This window comes from Helicoverpa zea, chromosome 25 (genome assembly GCF_022581195.2).
Source record: "Helicoverpa zea isolate HzStark_Cry1AcR chromosome 25, ilHelZeax1.1, whole genome shotgun sequence".
In the NCBI taxonomy this organism is placed as follows: Eukaryota; Metazoa; Arthropoda; class Insecta; order Lepidoptera; family Noctuidae; genus Helicoverpa; species Helicoverpa zea.
In genome coordinates this window covers 4,425,562-4,444,446 of record NC_061476.1, presented here as the reverse complement: position 1 = coordinate 4,444,446, position 18,885 = coordinate 4,425,562, and the positions used below count along the sequence as shown (strand labels likewise).

At 35.7% G+C, this 18,885-nt stretch overlaps 1 protein-coding gene across 8 annotated transcripts in view; it reads right to left on the bottom strand.

Moving 5' to 3' along the window:
• LOC124642564 (latrophilin Cirl) overlaps positions 1 to 18,885 on the bottom strand; it is a 301,465-nt gene that overhangs the window by 18,225 nt on the left and 264,355 nt on the right. For all 8 annotated transcript variants that reach the window (XM_047181001.1, XM_047181002.1, XM_047181003.1 and 5 more), the window contains one exon: positions 4,746 to 4,935. In XM_047181001.1, the coding sequence (XP_047036957.1) occupies positions 4,746 to 4,935 (190 nt within the window). The remainder of the gene's footprint in view (positions 1 to 4,745; positions 4,936 to 18,885) is intronic.

The following is an 18,885-nucleotide window of genomic DNA, read 5'->3' as shown; positions in this document are numbered from 1 at the left end:
TGGGCAATATAGAATAGTCAAAATACTACTTATCCCGTAGGTGCATTCTTTCACGTGACAGTATAATTAGGATTAGCACTTAGCAGTCGCATAGATTCATTGATCAAGGTTGTGTTGTGGATGTGACCATTTATCTAAACAAAAGAAGTAAAGTTTGTGACGTTGTTCAGCCAATTTGGAAAATTATTACGTATGGTGCGTAAGTAATTTTCACAGGAAACAGCTATAATCTATGTCTACATGCTTTGAGTCTGACAAAGCTGTCATTTGTACATTTTCTGCAGCTGCTGCGACTAATCAGAAGCCAGAAAGTCTGTCAGTCTTACCATAATATGGATATCGTCTTGTGTAGTTGACTGGATTGTAGATAGGTAGTCGCTCCAAGCAAAATATTGGTACTAAAACAGATTCGGTGACTGGAAGCCAACACCAACATAGTTGGGGAATAGCTGGATGGATGATAAAATGAGCCATCATCGTCAGCAGGCGCATAAGGTAGGATAGTTTCACTTACTCATGGTAAGGCTGACCACACATTAGGCGTGCGCGATCCTCGGGCGTGTGAGTAGCGCGGGCGCCGCGCGTGCGTCGCGAGCGCGTTGCGTGGGGGAGGCCTAAGCCGGGACTCCACCGAAATGTTTGCATTAGTTCACGAATAGGCAAAATGTACGTATCTGTGAGAGTCCACTTCATGTGTTCGTACTTGAAACCTGTAGTTTTGCCAAGATTTTCAGAATGTACGCTCGCAATTTGTCATTTCTTGGTGGAGCCAGCAAATCAAAAGAAACATAAGTGTTGTATACTGTGCGTCACTACCGCACACCGGGAAAATTTCGCTCTTGCGGAGGACGTTTATCTACCATATCTTGTGTCACACGTAAACAGGATGACAGTAAGTATCCACCGAAACACTTTCAAAGATCTGATGAACGAACAAATCAGACCTGACTTGGTCACCTGGGGCCAATCAGAGCTCTATGAAGCGATAATACTCTTTGGCTCCTACTGTTATTGTGGTTTCCGAAAATTTATTCACCTCATTCAACGATGAATGTAATTCTGATGGTACTATTAAGAACACTTGCTTAGCGCAGAAGCTGACGTTGGCAGGTCAACTCTTTTGACTTCTCGAATAGGATACCATTGGTTTTTGTGCAATGCACACGTACCTGCAATGCATTCTGGATTAGGACAGGATATAGGTGGATAGGATTTGCAACAGAGAACAATTCTGTCTTTGTGATTAAAGGACATCAAACGTAGTTTTATATAAAAGGTGTTTTTTAGGGTTTTTAGACTTGGCTCGGGTCTTACTGAGACTGTTCATAATCGTGAACAGTGTATTTGCGATCAGAAGTTGAAAGTAAGCATGTCTCTGGTATGCGGCGCGTAAGGCGATTATCACACTGCCCCGCATGATGCAGCGTAGTGCGTGGATGCGTTTTTTCCGTTGTATGGAAATATCTCCGTTTGTATGGAAAACACGCATAGTCCAACACACTGAAAATGCATCCACGCGCGTTCATGCGGATCACGCACATACATGCGGAGAAACACGCACCCCCGCGCGTAGGTGCGGGGCGAGACGCAAGGTATGGCACACTGAATCCCGCAATGCCGCGCGTGATTTTGAATGGGCGTGACGTGTAAGGTGATCTTCACACTGCCCCGCATCACGCTGCATCTTGCGTGTCGACGCACCTACGCGCATTCCTGCGGGAGTGCAGATCTGCATCATCGTGCGGGTTTTTCACGCACTCACGCGCGTAGGTGCGTTTTGTAAATTCACGCACAGCGAGTTCCATTTTCAAATATACACGTCACGCCCATTCAAAATCACGCGCGGCATTGCGGGATTCAGTGTGCCATACCTTGCGTCTCGCCCCGCACCTACGCGCGGGGGTGCGTGTTTCTCCGCATGTATGCGCGTGATCCGCATGAACGCGCGTGGATGCATTTTCAGTGTGTTGGACTATGCGTGTTTTCCATACAAACGGAGATATTTCCATACAACGGAAAAAAACGCATCCACGCACTACGCTGCATCATGCGGGGCAGTGTGATAATCGCCTATTTGTACGTTTTCAGACGCATAAAGCATTTTACGTGTGTATGGTATTAAATAGAGAGAGCTCCCATTTCTTATCTGCATTTTGTATCTGGGCTTGTTTTTAAAGCTACAGAATCCTACATTAGCTTCCTCACGCTTAGCAGCGCTTGCGAGAGATAGATCCTCATTTCTTCTAGGATTAAGTTTACATATTTTGCATCAGAAAAAATAATTAAGGTCTACTTAATACTACTCACTCAAAGTAATTTGTTTTAAGGCCACCACATTAGTGGAAGATAAGCTAAACTATGTTTATGAAAAAATCCTGATATGAACTCCATCTGTAACTTTAAATGATAATTAATTGTTCCACTAAAGTCATCATTTTTGACATAATGTTCAAAAAATAATTTAGATGGCACCGTTTTAAATTTGGCTGAGAACTATTAATTTTCTTTTCATCAAGGTAAAAATTATAGTTGGATTTTGATGTGGCACGGCAAACTGACAAACACTATTGAAATGTCTATCGAAAAATTACACTACGTGTTAAAATATGGTGAATTACGGAAAATACACAACTCCATCTGTTGAAATAATAATCCTCTATAAAGAATGTATGGTAATTCCGTGGGTAATATTGTCATTTACCACCTCGCTCCTTTGACAAATTGATGATGTATTTTATTTACCACAGATGGAGCTACTTTAACCTTGGCTAAACAAAATTTTCATTTTTTTTTTTCTTCCGAAGTTACTTATAAAGGTGTGATTTTCTGTGTAAAGATTAATAATAGGCCGATCAACTAATATAAGTACAACATTCAAATGTACAGTTTTGACAAAAAGATTGCGTGTCGTAATATTTTACATCTTGAATTCACAAAATTAATCATATCTTTTGATAGAGTGAATCGATTTCGATAAAACAAAAACTAAGTAATACCCCAAGTTACGTAGAATTTTTGTATATAAGCATTGTCTGCATTTAATTCGTAGATTTTACGTGAATCCCGAACAAACAAACAGATAAACAGACAAACAGACAAACAGACAAACAGACAAACAGACAAAAATGACAAAAATGATGGAAATGGGTTCTGTTAGTTATCCTTTAACATGCTGGCTATTTTTTTTGTCAATTTCTTCAATGTACAAAAATTACTTTTCTACAGATTTATTATATGTATAGATCTCGCGGGCTAACGTTATCAACTTACTGACTATTTAATTTTCGGCAATTTTCGGCTATACTCGGGCGTTTCCGGACGGCCTCGGGTTAACGATTTGTTATTATCCAATGTTTATGTTTAAATCGAGTTGTTTAAGTTCAATTATGACGTTGAAAAGTTTAAATTGTCTTCTTTATAATTTTGTAAGTAAAGTTAGTTTACATTTAAATATTGCATACTTTAGAATTAATTTGTAACGCAACAATACAATTTAAGAAAATGTGTTTTCTTCTCTTATAATTCTAATTTATACCAACTTATTTAAAGGAAATAAGGACCTAAATTATGTATAATAAAATAACCCGATTAGTCGAAAAAAATATTTGAAGACATAAAACTTAATTTCTCATTATGGTAATCATATTAGCTACCATTTATGTTCATTCGCTTGTAATGAATATCGATTAGCATTATTTATAACAAAATTCTGAAATCAATGTCTCCTTTATAGTCTCACGAATTTTTAGGCAAAATAAATAAACCTTTAATTGGTTAATAAGTAATAAAAAACTAAATAAAAAAATAATACGATATAAAAAAGGTTGACATCGTAAAAATTACATAAAACCTAACAAATTTGATATTTAATAGGCTGTTAGTGAAAACGTAATTTGGATTAAGTTTCGATGAAATAAATTATTCTGTTTTTCTTATTGAGTATAGAATTACTCAGCTCTAATGAGAAGGAATTGACGAGATCCAAATTTGTTTTGTTAGAAAAAAATATTCGTTTGATAAACCAATAAAAGGCTTTGTCAATAATTTCTCGAGACGAACTGGATATAAACTATAAATATTTGAAATTGAGAAGTGATGATTCAAATTACATATTTATTAAAATTAGGTATACTCTGTGGCAAAATGGATACTGATTTGTAATTCTATGAAATCTTAAACCCTAAAGTTTTTTTTTTACCTCTAACCATTTTAAATAATATAACAACGTTATGTAAACCATATAGTCAATAATTTAGCATTTATTTGAGATTATATCAGAGCTCGGATAAGAGCTCGAACAACAGTCACAACTATTTCACTCCACCATATTGGATTTTAATAACGACAAGAGTTTAAAACGTTCTATATTTGAAATAGCTCCAAATATACTGGAATATGAAATCAGCAGCAAATGCAACTACATTTTTTGGAGTCCTTTGGCTAGTAGAATTTAATAATCAAAAACTAAAATAACATTATTATTGTAACCGAAGATTTATACAATGACGTAGCTTTAATTGCCTAATCGCAGCTACGGCTTACAAATATACTGTCCCGCTTTCAAAACTACTCAACCAATATGAAAAAAATTTGGTAAGCAGATAATCTAAAGTCAAAAAAAAGTCTTAGGCTACTTTTTATGTGTGGACGGTTACGGTGCGGAAACTTCTTTCCTAGCAAGCTAAACACGACAAGCCTTCTCTTTAGAAACATAACTTAAACACTAGCTAAGTACAAAATCTTACCTGCTATGTAAAACCCGCAAACTCTTAGTAGACATACAGTTGACACTCCAGTCAGTGTTGCCATGGTCATTGCATATCGTGATGGAGAACCTTCCGTAGTTAGCTCTGATGAGGTGAATGACCGAGCCTTCTCTGCAGCCGATCTTCAAGGTCTTGCCTTCGCAGGCATATGCTGTCTCGTACCTTGGTTCTGTGGGAAAAAGGAGATAAATTAACTATATGTTGAAGAAGCAGATTTTGGGAGATGAAGTCAAAAGAAAGAAAAAATATGAGAAAAAAATGGTTGTTAAAATGTAACGTAATGTTTTAATATTTGGTTTAATACTAGAATTCAACAAAGACATGTTATGAGCTAAAATTAGCAAATATTTAAGACTGAATTGTGTTCTCAAATATTCACTACCTGCTCCTTGACTCAAGATGAATTTGTATTTATAAAAATTAGCAATCCTTTTTTTCAGTTATCGTCTAATTTCTCAAAACGTACATATTTGTAAGCTTTGTTCAATCCTAAATTACCAAAAAACATAACTAATAAACTAAGCGGAACGCGATTAAAAAAAGCCGGAATAAAACAACGTGAAACAGGGCCCCGCTCCATCATACACAGACGCTCATTTTGGACTATGAGTCGGCGAAAATAAGTAAACGATCTGTCAGTGTTGCCATTAATTTATCCAGATTTATTATACGAGATCCCAACAATATGGGCAACCCTAAACGAAACTCATGCAACATGCATAGAGGATTTAATTCCAAGAATATTCTAGACTCGCTGTTTTCTCGCGGTTTCACCCGCAAAAACTGCCCTTACCGGGATAAAATATAGTTTATGTTACTCGCAGATTATGTAGCTTTCTAATGGTGAAAGTATTTTTAAAATAGATCCAGTTTTTTTTTCTTACAAACAAAAGTATAAATAATTCCTCTTCATGATATTAAGTGTAGAGAAGTATACAGATGGAGGTCGAAATGGGGCAATGTAGTTTGAGAGTAATAGTGAAGGGGCGTTTTTCGCACTACGAAAATGGAATCCGAAATTGATTATGAAATGTTGCGTCGACAATTTTTGTTTTTGTCTTTCGTTGGTGTTTTAGATAAATGGGTTTGCGTAATGATCCGGTCACCATATCCTTGATTGCCTCGTTGGTCTAGTTGTCGCAAGTGTGGCTGCTGAGCACGAGGTCTCGGGTTCGATTCCCGAGTCGGGCCGAAATCGCTTTGTGGGTTTTAGAAGACTCACAAAGCAGCCCGAAGCCTGGAAGTTGGTGATTGATTCACCCGTGCATCGGAGAGCACGTAAATGTCGGTCCTGCGCCTGATCTCTTTCCGGTCGTGTCGGATTCCCGTCCCATCGGGCTATGGGAGTGAAGGAATAGGGAGTGCACCTGTGTCTGCGCAAATGCTTGTGCACTATAATATGTCCTGCGCAATTGGCTAATCTCCTTACATGAGAACAGCCGCCGTAGCCGATAATCGGCTAGGAGGACATCATCATCATCATCCTTGATTGGTCTAATTGGATTTATTTACGAACGAATGTTTTCGATGCCGCCATTGTGAAAATGTTTGATTTCAATTCGATTTGTTTTCCCGTGATTGGATTGTTGGCTTGTGTTTTGTTTTGTGAATTAATTTGCGGTAAGTATTATTGGATATTGCTGTTTTTCAAAGCAATTTCGTGAATTCAATAAATAAATTTTAGCTAGCGTTATTGATAATTTTAATTAGTTTCTATACCTCTGTTATACTATACGTACCTATCTATCTAACATTAAAGTTTTTAATGTCAATTGACCGGATAGAAAAATATTCTATTATTAAAGTTACTTTTTACAGATTTAATTAAATCACATAAGTTCATTAAAATCTTCGATAACCACTTGAACATATCGATATACTTAAAGCATCGTTTTCATTAAGATCAATAAATTAATTACAAATGATTAAGATCGGATCTATTTTGAAATTCGAACCGTCCGCGTTCTTATTACGAAAATAAACGTCTCGAATAATGATGGGCATTTATTATCGACAAAACAAAATGTCTCGATGTATCGAATTATAAATTAAAGAGGGATGTAGCGTTAATTATGGCCTTTTAGAATTATTGAGTACTACTTTGATGAATTTAATTGACGATACAATGACAATAATAGAAGTGTTTGTTGAGTTTTAAGCCTTGACAGATGTTTTTGACGTCCGTAGGTAGTACTTTCATAGAATATTTGTTAATTTTTTTACTAATCAATGGGTCTTTAACTGAAGGATCTTGCACTATCTATAAAGAAAACTTGATAACATTACGTATTTCTTTGCGAGTTTCAGTGTGCCAAAGTCGTCTGTAATTTTCAAATATTAAATTACCAAAATTCATAGCAAAAAAAGGTCTTTAGTTTCACAATCAATTTATTTTTCTGCTCTCACAGTAATTGGCACCTCATAGTGCTGTACCAAAAATCGATGTTTATTTATCGACACTAGTGATGTACACGCGAAACTGCACTTAATATCGATAGAACTAGATATATCAGCAAGTATTTTAAATCAGTAGAAAATAGCGGGTTTTATCGTGGCAGAATCGCTAGTCAGCCCTCTAATGGCAGGCTAGAGGGGTGTATAATAAAAATGATTTATTTGAGATGTCCAGCAACCCTGTTAGGGGTTGAAAACAATTTACAACTATTCCTTTGGTAGATAGGATCTAAACTAAGGTCTGAGTAGATTTTTTTTTGTTGTTAAACTGGTTTTCTGTGAGCTAGGTAGCTGTCATGTCATGTCTTGGTTATCAATTAATCAAAAACTTTCATTATATTTAATGCCTTTTTGCCACGATTCTGTTCAACATAAAAAAATTGGAGCTTCTCTGCTTTAAATAAGAGTTTTGTTATAAGGCATAAAACAGGTAAGTACTTGTTGGATAATTAATAAGACCATTATTTGCAAAATGGTCAAGAGCTCTATAAGCAGCAAGCCAGCAAAATTGAATTCCAACTTTAATAACACGTTAAAAAAAATCAGTTTTAATAATATTCCGCACGTGGAAACGCTGCGCCGTAATTTAATTTTCAGCATATAATTAACTTTGTGTACACCGGCTTTATAACTATAACACAAATACTCTTTTGTATTCACCTCCTCTATTGTGCAAACACCCTTAATTCCCACACATGCACACCCCACGCACACAAAGACGTTATAATTACATTGCTACATTACAATTCCTTTTTCAAAGCCTGTAATTACCCGGGTTGGTTGCGCAAACTTATAATTATCACTCTATGAGCGTCTTATTCAGTCGCATTAGGGTTTAAAGTTGTATAATTAAGTTGTAGAGGATAATGGTTTGGTTTTATGGAGCCTTGTTGGGAATCGTGAGTGTCATTTGATAGTGATGTGAAGTCGCGTCGATTGAATTTCTTTCTACTTACGTATGTATCGAGTATGTGCGAAAGTACACGTAGGAGTGCCAGGTTTACGTGTTCAAGTTGCGTGTATAAGCGCATTTTTTAAACATTACAAGAGATTAATTGACAAACAAGCGATGTTTCATTCAAGTGTTTTAAAAATAAATACGAGGGCGGGTCAATAAGTCCGTGACTTTTTGAATTTCTGACCTCTTTACTGAAAAAGCAACACTACTCCTGTTAACAGGCATCTATGAGGTGACTCCTGACAAAATTTGAACTTGCTGCGTCAGTTAGATTGTGTTTGACAGCTATCTTTATCAGACTACCCAGTAATCTGAGGAAACAATGGAACAAAGTGAATTTCGTGTGCTCATTAAGCATTATTTTTTGCGAAAAAAAACCATTACCGAAACCAAGGCTAAGCTTGATAAATACTATGGGGACTCTGCACCATTGATTTCAATCGTAAAAAAGTGGTTTACTGAATTTCGTTGTGGCCGTATAAGCACTGAAGATGCCGAACGCCCTGGACGCCCAGTTGAAGTCTCTTCACCCGAAACAATCGAAAAAATCCACGGTATGGTGTTGGCCGACCGAAGATTGAAAGTGCAAGAGATTGTGGAAGCCGTAGGGATCTCGCATGGCTCAATGGTTTCAATTTTGAATGATCACTTGGGCATGAGAAAGCTTTCCGCAAGATGGGTGCCGCGTTTGCTCACAGTCGACCACAAACGCAATCGTGTAACAACTTCACAGGAAGGTTTGGCGTTGTTTGATCGCAATATGGAGGAGTTTTTGCGCCGTTTTGTAACAGTGGACGAAACATGGATCCATCACAACACACCAGAGACCAAAAAACAGTCAAAACAGTGGGTTTCTAAGGGTGAATCGGCACCAAAGAAGGCCAAGGTGAGTTTGTCAGCCAATAAAGTTATGGCGACTGTTTTTTGGGATGCACGCGGGATAATCCACATTGACTACCTTCAAAAGGGAAGAACAATCAATGGGGAATATTATGCCACCTTATTACCTACCGCTTCAAATACGATTTGAAAAAAAACCGAAATCATTTGGCCAAGAAAAAAGTTTTTTTCCACCAAGACAATGCAAGTACACATGTGCAGTTGCCATGGCAAAAATCCATGAATTCGGCTATGAATTGCTCCCTCATCCGCCCTATTCTCCAGATTTGGCTCCGAGTGACTACTTCTTGTTCCCAAACCTGAAGAAATGGCTTGGTGGAAAAAGATTTGACTCCAATGATGAAGTCATCTCGCAAACAAGGGCCTATTTTGAGGACCTCGACAAATTCTAATTTTTGGAAGGGATAAAAAAATTGGAGAAGCGTTGGACAAAGTGTATAGAGCTCAAGGGGGACTACGTTGAAAAATAAAATGATTTATTTATCAAAAAATCTGTGTTTTATTCCAAAAGTCACGGACTTATTGACCCGCCCTCGTAGGACAGCTATTTTAGTAAACACTACAACAAACGTCGCACCTTTATTTATATTTTTGTTTAGCTTGATTCCATACTAATTAAAGCTGGCTTTTTATCGCCCAGCGATTAAGTATTGCAATTTTTTTAAACCCTAAGTTATGTAAGTTTTGCTTTTTAATGTGATTTTAGGGTTAACAATGTTCATATGTATTTTTTTTAATTGTAAAAAACTTAATTCAAATTCAGAACCACACGAACATCACTAAAGTCATTCGATACCTAACCGTCACACACGACGGGCGCCCGAAACGAACGCTCCTCAATTTTTAAGCAAAAATATTCACTATTTCCACAGAAATAAGCTCAAAATAATTAATATTTCGCCATATGCAACAGTATTGGTTCCTAGTACATTTAATTCACTACGTCATTAATCGAGATCAGTGTGATTATTTTGGCGGGATTATACGGAATTTTATTAACAGAATTCCTGGTCGGAAACCGGTTTAGGGTGAAAATAATTAATGCTGATAGATTTTGGGGTAGAATTGTAATAGTAATGGCTTAGGTCTATGTGTTTATTACTGTTTCTTTTTATTGTACCTCGTTAGCTAAATTAAGTGACAATAATAAAATAAAACAGAAAGGTGTAAGTCCTTTTTGGTTAAAATTTTATGCCGCATAAATTGAGGTCTTATAAAAATACAAGACGTGAAATTTTCTTCGTTATTTTATAAATATTTTTATCGGAATATAACGTAATTATAATTTTGCAAAGTGATTCGCTGTGGGAAGCGTGGTCACAAATTGAAAAGGGCTTTTTTATAGTATATTTTACGAGATCCCTAAGGATGCGACGTTTTCATATATTTCAGCGAATTTTCCTATCGCTATTTTAGTGGCAGGTGACTGCGAAAGCACGTTATTTTATTTATATTGCCAATAGAAAGGAAACTTTGTTACCGACACTTTGTTTAGAATTTAGAATGTCGGGGTTTAGGTATGCGCTCTATTTGAGACACTAACATGGAAATAAATAGAAAATACACCTTTTTTAATAGTCTTTTTTTCTCAGAGGTTCCAAAGTTTTGGGTTTATGTGGATATTTCCTATCAAAGCGATAAAGTATCAGTATTACATCCACACGGAAATAAAAATGTTAACAGTTTTGAACGTCAAATACGGTCCGCGAATTTAATTACAAATATTTGCATATTTTCTACCAAAACCCCGGGTAGGTAGGTACGGTCAGTAACTGGACATTTTACCCTAGCTTTTGATTTTGTTAATGGCCAATTTTACGAGTTTTGGAAAAGTTTGATTTTGAAGCACCTAAGTCCTGTATGTGACGAGAATATGATTTTTTAAAATATTATATTTATGACATGTCATTGAATTGAACCATACTCAATAGAGCTACTTATTTTATTTACCAACAAAGATTTCAAAATAAATCCGTCGGCACAAACGCTCACCTGAAAACATCAAGACGAACTGAAGTTGTAAAAACAAAAATCGAACGGCTACCATTCGAAATTTAAAAGATTTTACCGTTCGACAGTAAAATGGCGGAGTGGAGCGTCGAACAGAGCCTGGCTGACGTCCCGGCCGATCGATTCTCAAACCGGAGGAGACGTTTTACTACTTGTTTTACGAGTTACAAAATCGCGGCCCGATTCGGCGGCAACATAAGGAAATAGGAACGTAACTTGCTGTGTTCTGATAAAAATAAAGCCCCTGAGATTTGTTACAGGATCCTCAGCAACACATAGTGAATGAGAATGCTTGCATGTTTTAGGTTTACGTAGATTTTGTGGCGAGTTAGATATGAGGTGGGTATCAACGTTATTCTTATGTTCATGTTGCCGTAAAATGCTGAGTTTGACAGTTTTTCTTGTATTACGATCAGAGCGAGACTTTTTAAGGTTCATAGACTGTCAAGCCAAGTTCTGACAGTAATATGGTTATTCGAAGTTGTTGCTTCAATAAATACTTTTAAAACTTATGCATCAGGGATTTTTCCATCTCGAAACCTAAAGTGGCCTCTCAAAACAACTTACTTTCAATATTATTTCATTGTCAAACAAGATTATACCGTCTGACTGGACATCATAACCTAATTGAGACATCCATACACCCTATTTTTATATCCCTATCTGTCTCCAACAAAATTCATCTTTAAAATCCCTGAAATAAAATCCATAATCGTATAAAACAATTTTAAAAAGCGCTGCAGTTCAAAAATGCTACCTGTGTTTCTTGATTTAAGGTGTAAAATGGGTTGTAGGTAAAAAAAGGAAAATTTGATTTCAGTAAATCGTTGGCAAACTATTGCGACGGTGTTCGAGGGGGGACAGGGGTAGGTAGTAAACCCTTAGGGCTTTTTTAACAGCTCCTCAGATATTATGCACCCCTGATCACGTCTCGTATGAAGTTGCTTCCTGTATGAACGGTTTCATTTTTCTTTTCTTTTTTTTTTATTCGTTTGTTTGGGTGGAGAAGGAAAGAATGGTTGGTCATTCGTCTGGTATAATCGTATTTCCTGAATCCGCCGTCTCTGCAAGCATGACTTCATTTTATGATAGGACGAGACCATGGAAGGGACCACCCTAAATAATCTGAAGGACAATGGCTGAATACGAAATTTTGAAAAGAGAATGGACACCATTAAAAAGTTTTTCGACTATTTTCTTACAGCCCAACTAATTTTACAATCAATGTAATTATAATAATGTTGAATTTTAAAACACAGCATAACAATTGTTTGTTACGAAACTTTACAAAAACAATTATTCTAGTTTTACAGCCATCTCAATTAAACTAACTTCTGCTGTTGTTAAAAAAACTTCAGTCAACATTACGATACAAACATGACACACCAACTTCAAAAAAAAAATTAATATTTTTTCTTAAGTTAATCCCATAAAATCATTTAAAAATAAAGTGTGTTCCACACAATACCGCCATTGCACATGACTGGGTTACTTCACACCTATAGGGGAGGTGCAAAGGGGGTTGTCATTGGCAAATAAGATTTTTTCCTCAATCTAACCCCTGGGCAAGAGGGTTGTCCGGTTATACAATTTGTGAGGAAGCACCATTTGCAGTAAGTGTAGCAACGAGGTTTTGTATATAAATAAATAGCTGTATGTTTTTAGCTTTATCATACTATACTTTCTCATTTTTTTGGAGTCAGCTCATTTTTCTATTAAACCACAACATATCTTAAAAAAAATATATCTTTAATATTTTATATCTTTTGCATACGTTATGAATATCTGAAAATAAATGTTACCTGCTTCTAAATATCTACAAAAATATTTTCTATTTGTAATTTCTATCCCATAAACTTGAAGTTATACCAACACGTTTCCAAGAAAATACTCGAATAGCAGCAACAAAATATTTCTCTGACACTAGACTACCGCATAAAACCTCTAAAAAATCAACTACACCGGCGTGGTAAAATGTTGGTACTTTTTCCACTACGAGTCGTATCCTATATTACAAAAGTATATCTGGGACGATTAATTTAAGAAGTGCTTCATAAATGACGATGTACCTACTGACAAAAATATGATTAAGTTTTCACAGTTCGTCATATTGAGACAATAGCAACGATTGAATTTATGACATCAGGCTTATATTATTCTTTATTGTACACAAAAACATATAAAAAAAAATACACACAATACAGAGAAGACATGTACAAAGGCGAGCTTAACCCAGAACTGGGTTCTCTAACAGCAAACCTTAGAGCGATAGAGAGATGCGATAGGGAAGAGAAAATTAAAAGTGCACAACATTAAACAAAACAAAGATAAAATTACATAACATAAAATATATACCTATAAATAAAACATAAAATATAATAAATAAATAAATACATACATACAAATAAGGTCATGTTGACAGGAAATGTTCTTTAATAGGCATGATGACAAATTTTTAAATTCCTTTGTATGATGTAGGTATACGTCTATTTTATATGAAAAATTATTAATTTTAAGAAAATGCTAAGTTTTTTTATCAAATAATTGCATTTTTCTCTGTCCACTTTGAATCCGGCGCGAAAACGCTTGTCAGTGTCATGTCGTCACTTGTGACGTCACGACTGAAATCACAAGACGCAAGTAAACAACGCTCGTGCAATAATTAAGTTTTTTGTGTTATTAAATATGAATTCGAAAGTGCATAGGTGTTGTGGGGTCCCCCAGTGTAAGAACACATCCAAAACAACTCCTGATAAGTTATTTGTGTACGTTCCTCACAATAACAAAATACGAAACAAGTGGCTCAAACTTGCAAGGCGAGATTCAAAACCAATATTGCCCAGGGTACAACTTTATTTTTTTGTTTTATTTTTTGCGTTTCAGCTGTACGTAACTCACAGCGTCATCACCATAGGATGGCCTGGAGGACCTAAAAGAAAAATCAATTTATAAATAAAGGGTAGAACCATGATAATAGATTTCATTAACATTTACACCTGATAACAAATACATTGTCAAAAGTAATTTTAAGGAATTATTTATAACTAAAATTGTTTTTAATTAAACTAATATTCTAACATTGAAGTTTTTTTAATTAAACTAATACACTTACATGGAAGTTTTTTTAATTAAACTAGTATACTTACATGGAAGTTTTAACATTTCTAAATTCAGCTGAACAAAAATCTTTATTTGATGCCAAAAACTCTCCCAGCATTATGATTTCAATTCTAGGCAAATTAGCGCTGTTTGCCTTGATAAATCCGGGCTCCATAACTCGTGTTATAAACAATTAATTAATTAAAAACAAAGATCGCAGTGGAAGTTCACAATAACGAAATGTGACGTTCGCGCGCTTTCGCGCGAGTTGTTTTGAGAAATGACGTCACGAGCTCTGATTGGTGTTCAAGATATGGCGGATTGCCTTATTTCGTAATTTTATTTTATAAAAATACACATTAATCACATTATTAATAAAGAAAACAATGCACGTTTTATATTCCAAGCTTCAAGTTTAATTTAATAAATATATTATTTTAATGATTTTTGATTACTGTCATCATGCCTATTCGTCTCTTGAAGACATCCAACGATATGCTGTCACGTATACTGTGAGGCAGAGCGTTCCAAAGCCTCACAGGCTGGTTAAGGAGATTAAATAAAATGTCATTGTTAAGATATCTTTTAAAAAGGACAGGCTAGCTGTATGAAGCAACCTGTCTTTTTGAAGGACCCGATGCTTCATTACGTTCGTACAACATCGTTTGGATGAAACAAAAGAACTACGCAAGATGCTAGACGGTGTTCTGTACCAACTTTCTACCTACCCCCGTGGGACAGAAAGCGTGAATTTATGCCTGTACATGTTAAAGGTTTCGCGGAATCCCCTGCAAAAACGACAAATAAAACCGACTTTTGCGATATACAATGTGGTGCACTAAATTCTAAGCGGGTTGTAAGCACCCTTAGTTTAGGGTCTGCCCTTCGAGTCCATTGTCAGTAAAATGTAAGTGTTGGAATTGCATTTCTATGTACTTATGGAGTTTTTAGAAAGGCTATATAAAAAAGGTTACTTCATAAACGTTCTAAAAAAAGATAGAACGACGTATTTTGGGTTTGGAATGTTATCCCAAAAATGCAGATAGATGAATTGGTAGATTCGTAAATGGAGGTAAATATCCAAAAAGGTAAATGTTGATATCAAATATTCTATCTAAGTAGCAAATCAAAGAATTTCCAAAATAGCTGGGTTCACTGGAATTCAGGCGTGTTTAAACTTTTAGTAATAGATTTAGTACATACACAGTTTGGCAAAAATTGCAATGCGATATAGGTACGCAAAAAATCTAACATCCAAAAATCCGAATTGCCTAAATTTTTGCAAACATCGTTAGCGATGCGTCCACATGACTTCTAACGTAATAAAAATATATTTAAAAAAGTATAACTAGGTTTATTTACAGAGGTATTTTGTATTTCAAAATGGAAATAAGTGAGCAAGACTAGAAATGAAAAAAGCAAGAAATCGTCCATAAGTAGCAATGTATAATAGGTATAAGTAATCAGCCTATACATGTGTCTTATGAAATCTTTCCAGCTGTTATCGAATGACAAAAAAACATAAGCTCACTCATTACCTGCCTAGCCTTTTCCTAACTATGTTTGTGTCAGCTTCCGATCTCACAGGAGGCAACGGAGTACCAGTGTTTTGTACAGCTACCTTGCACCTAGCTACCTTGCTACCAGAGGTAGGTTCACTGTATGCTAAAAATACTTTTAATTAATACCAGTAAAAGTCTCACATTGAAATATCTACCGGTATGTAAGAAGCCAAATAAGTTTGCCAACCGCGTACTGTAAGCGCTTTTAGCAACATATCATATTCCTACATTCTCTTAGTGCGTGCGAAAAAGGCTTAAACAGAAAAAAAAACTACAGGAACCCTTGAAAATACGTTATACCGGATATTTTTTTCGTTTATAATACTTGCCTTTTGACCTGGTTTTGTTCACATTAGTTGTGAATTGGGAAGTATTAATCGTACATCATTAAGTTTTAAATAAATAAGGAATGTACCTCTATTTTCTTTCTTATAATTTTCCATTTTGTAATTTCTGTACATTTTTTTTTACATTCCAAGGTTACCGTATAGATTTTTAATACATTAGCTTGAAGAACATTTGAGCTAAACCATTCCCAAGCAAACTTAGTGACGTCTAAAATATACATTTTTTCCAAAATTTTCCCAAGACATGTTACAATAAATCCGATAGATTTTTCTCATTTTCCATAGGTGTTAACTGGCATAGCTGTTGTACAAAAAAGGTTTAGATTTTTTACTAACCTCGTGAGCTTGTTTATAGTTCGACCGACGAGTTTAAACGGTTTTTTTCTGTTATTGAATTCCTATCCAATCTAGTATCGGGTTCGAAATTTCCAACTAGTGATATTGTTCCTACCTAGTCGTGTTTGGTATTGAATTGTAAGGCTTCTAGTTATTTTTAGAGTGGTAATATTTTATTTTCATGATCAATTTTCGATAGCAATGTAATTTGTGTTAGGTTAGGATTTAGGATTTACCTGCCTACTTCACATTACTTCCTTTTATTGAGCATATAAAATCTCACTCTTTTATTTCGTGATCATCTCATATCAATGCAAAAGTTCTTATCACACTCAAGAGATGCAAAATCGACCCCAACAAAACTTTCACACCCTATCCCATTTCACTGCCCACCCCTTTAAGACCTCACCGTGATAATAAAGAAACATTCAGATACCCTAGTACACACGACCGCATAATTCCGGCCAGACTATATTACTGACCACTGGTATAATATTACGACCACAGGACATACGATACCTTTAGAAAGATCATGGAAAAATGCAGCATGACAACACTAACTATCTACCTACTTATCGATATTTTGTACCTACTGGCTGTCCTCCGCGGTTTCCCTCGTCTTTTGAGGGAACCACTTCATTTAGCCAGATAAAAATAAGCCTACAAACGTCTTCAAGGTACCTCTTGTCTCCATACAAAATTTCAACTCAATTGGTTCAGTGATTTGGTCGTGAAAGCGTCACAAAAAACTTAATGCATTTGTAGCTCATATGTCAATATGTTTAACGGTTCTGAGTAATTCAATGTCTAAATGTTTAAATAAACAATCTTTCGATTTTATCAAATTAGGTAGAATGTCTGTAGCTCATGTAGGTTATAGACGATTCGATAAGTTATTGATGAAAGAAGTCTAACTCAAATATCAATAAAGGTTGGGCTATTTTAAGGACTCATTAAGGTATATCAAACTGTCTAGCTATCAAAATATACCGGCCTTTTTGTAGGTTGTCATTAGTTCTTTATTTATTCTAAGGCTTATACTCAACCAAAAGGGAGCGATGTTTTTAACAACCAATAAAAAGTTGAACAAGTATCCCGTTTTCGCCTAATTGTATACCTAGTCTGTCGAAACTAGTGAAGTCTGGGCCTTTGAAGTGTTCTTTTATTAATATTAATTTGTACCGTTAGAAATAAATAGAATAGAAACGGACGTGAATTCAAGCCTAGCAAAAAAATTGTATCCGGGAGTTTATGCATCACTTCAACTTAAACTATGAACACTCACAATATCGATACCTATATCAACAAAGTACCGATACCAAATCGATAATCGCTCGGATCGCACGTTATCATTGTCGCGTCTTCGTCTACACCGCAAATCGTTACATTTCTAGCTAACACAACACCCCAAGGACTGTGGATTGAATTACCTACAGCCACGGAATAACGAAAGATGAGCAGAGATGCCGTAATGCAGGTAGGTTAAACGCCTTCTTTTATGTAAAATTCCTATGGCGAGCATGACCAACACGTTCATTTATGAGTGAAGTAACGATTCATTCGGGTTCTTTGAGGCATCTGTCAATGATTTTTGGTATTACAACAAATGGTCAGGCCCAAAGACGGCATATAAGAGCGAAAACAGTAACATTCCTCGTCTCTCACCCGCATTTTGGCGCGCTACTTTCTCAGGAGATTTTCCGTTATGGCACCTCCGCTAGTCATTTTGTTCTCCATGCCCACAGCTACGTACCTCAGTCTGCATGTTCGTCACACTTGCCTGAAGGCTTTTATTAGAGGGGAGAAAATATTATTTCACACATTAGTACGCAACTCGTGAATTCCTGATGGTTGACGACAATGCCTTATTTTTCTTTTTTTTCTTCTCTCTTGAGATTTTGTTTATTTCTGGCAGTCATACATATGTCGAGGTAGAATTGTACATATGTTTTCGATTTGTAAATACGAAAGTGAAATGGAAAATAAGGTAATCTTTGTTGAATTTTTTTTTTACTAAGAAAATTTATGTTTACAAAGAAGATAAAATAAAGAGTAAAAAAATGTGAAACCCTAAATTACTTGCCTACTCAAAATAATGTGAGCTAAAATATTCCCTTAATAGTTCGGTGAGCTGCCTAATTGAGTAGAAATAACCTTGCTTTTGTTAGACGTACGCCTAGTTAAAGGTTACTGAAACAATCACTGAATATTCCAAAAGCCTTTCAATAAAGATAATAATTACCACCTTTGCAGATTTTTTTTAAACTTACAAAGAAATACAGTATTCATAAAACAACAAGACAAAACCGAATTCCAAATAATTGCCTTCCCGCCACGAAAACCGTAAAAGTTTCTTCAGCGAATCGATACGGCAAACTTGATTACGTATCGGTTCGTTCCGGTTCTTCGCTATTTAGTGCTGGAACACCGGTTCCGCTGTTTTCGAATCGTAA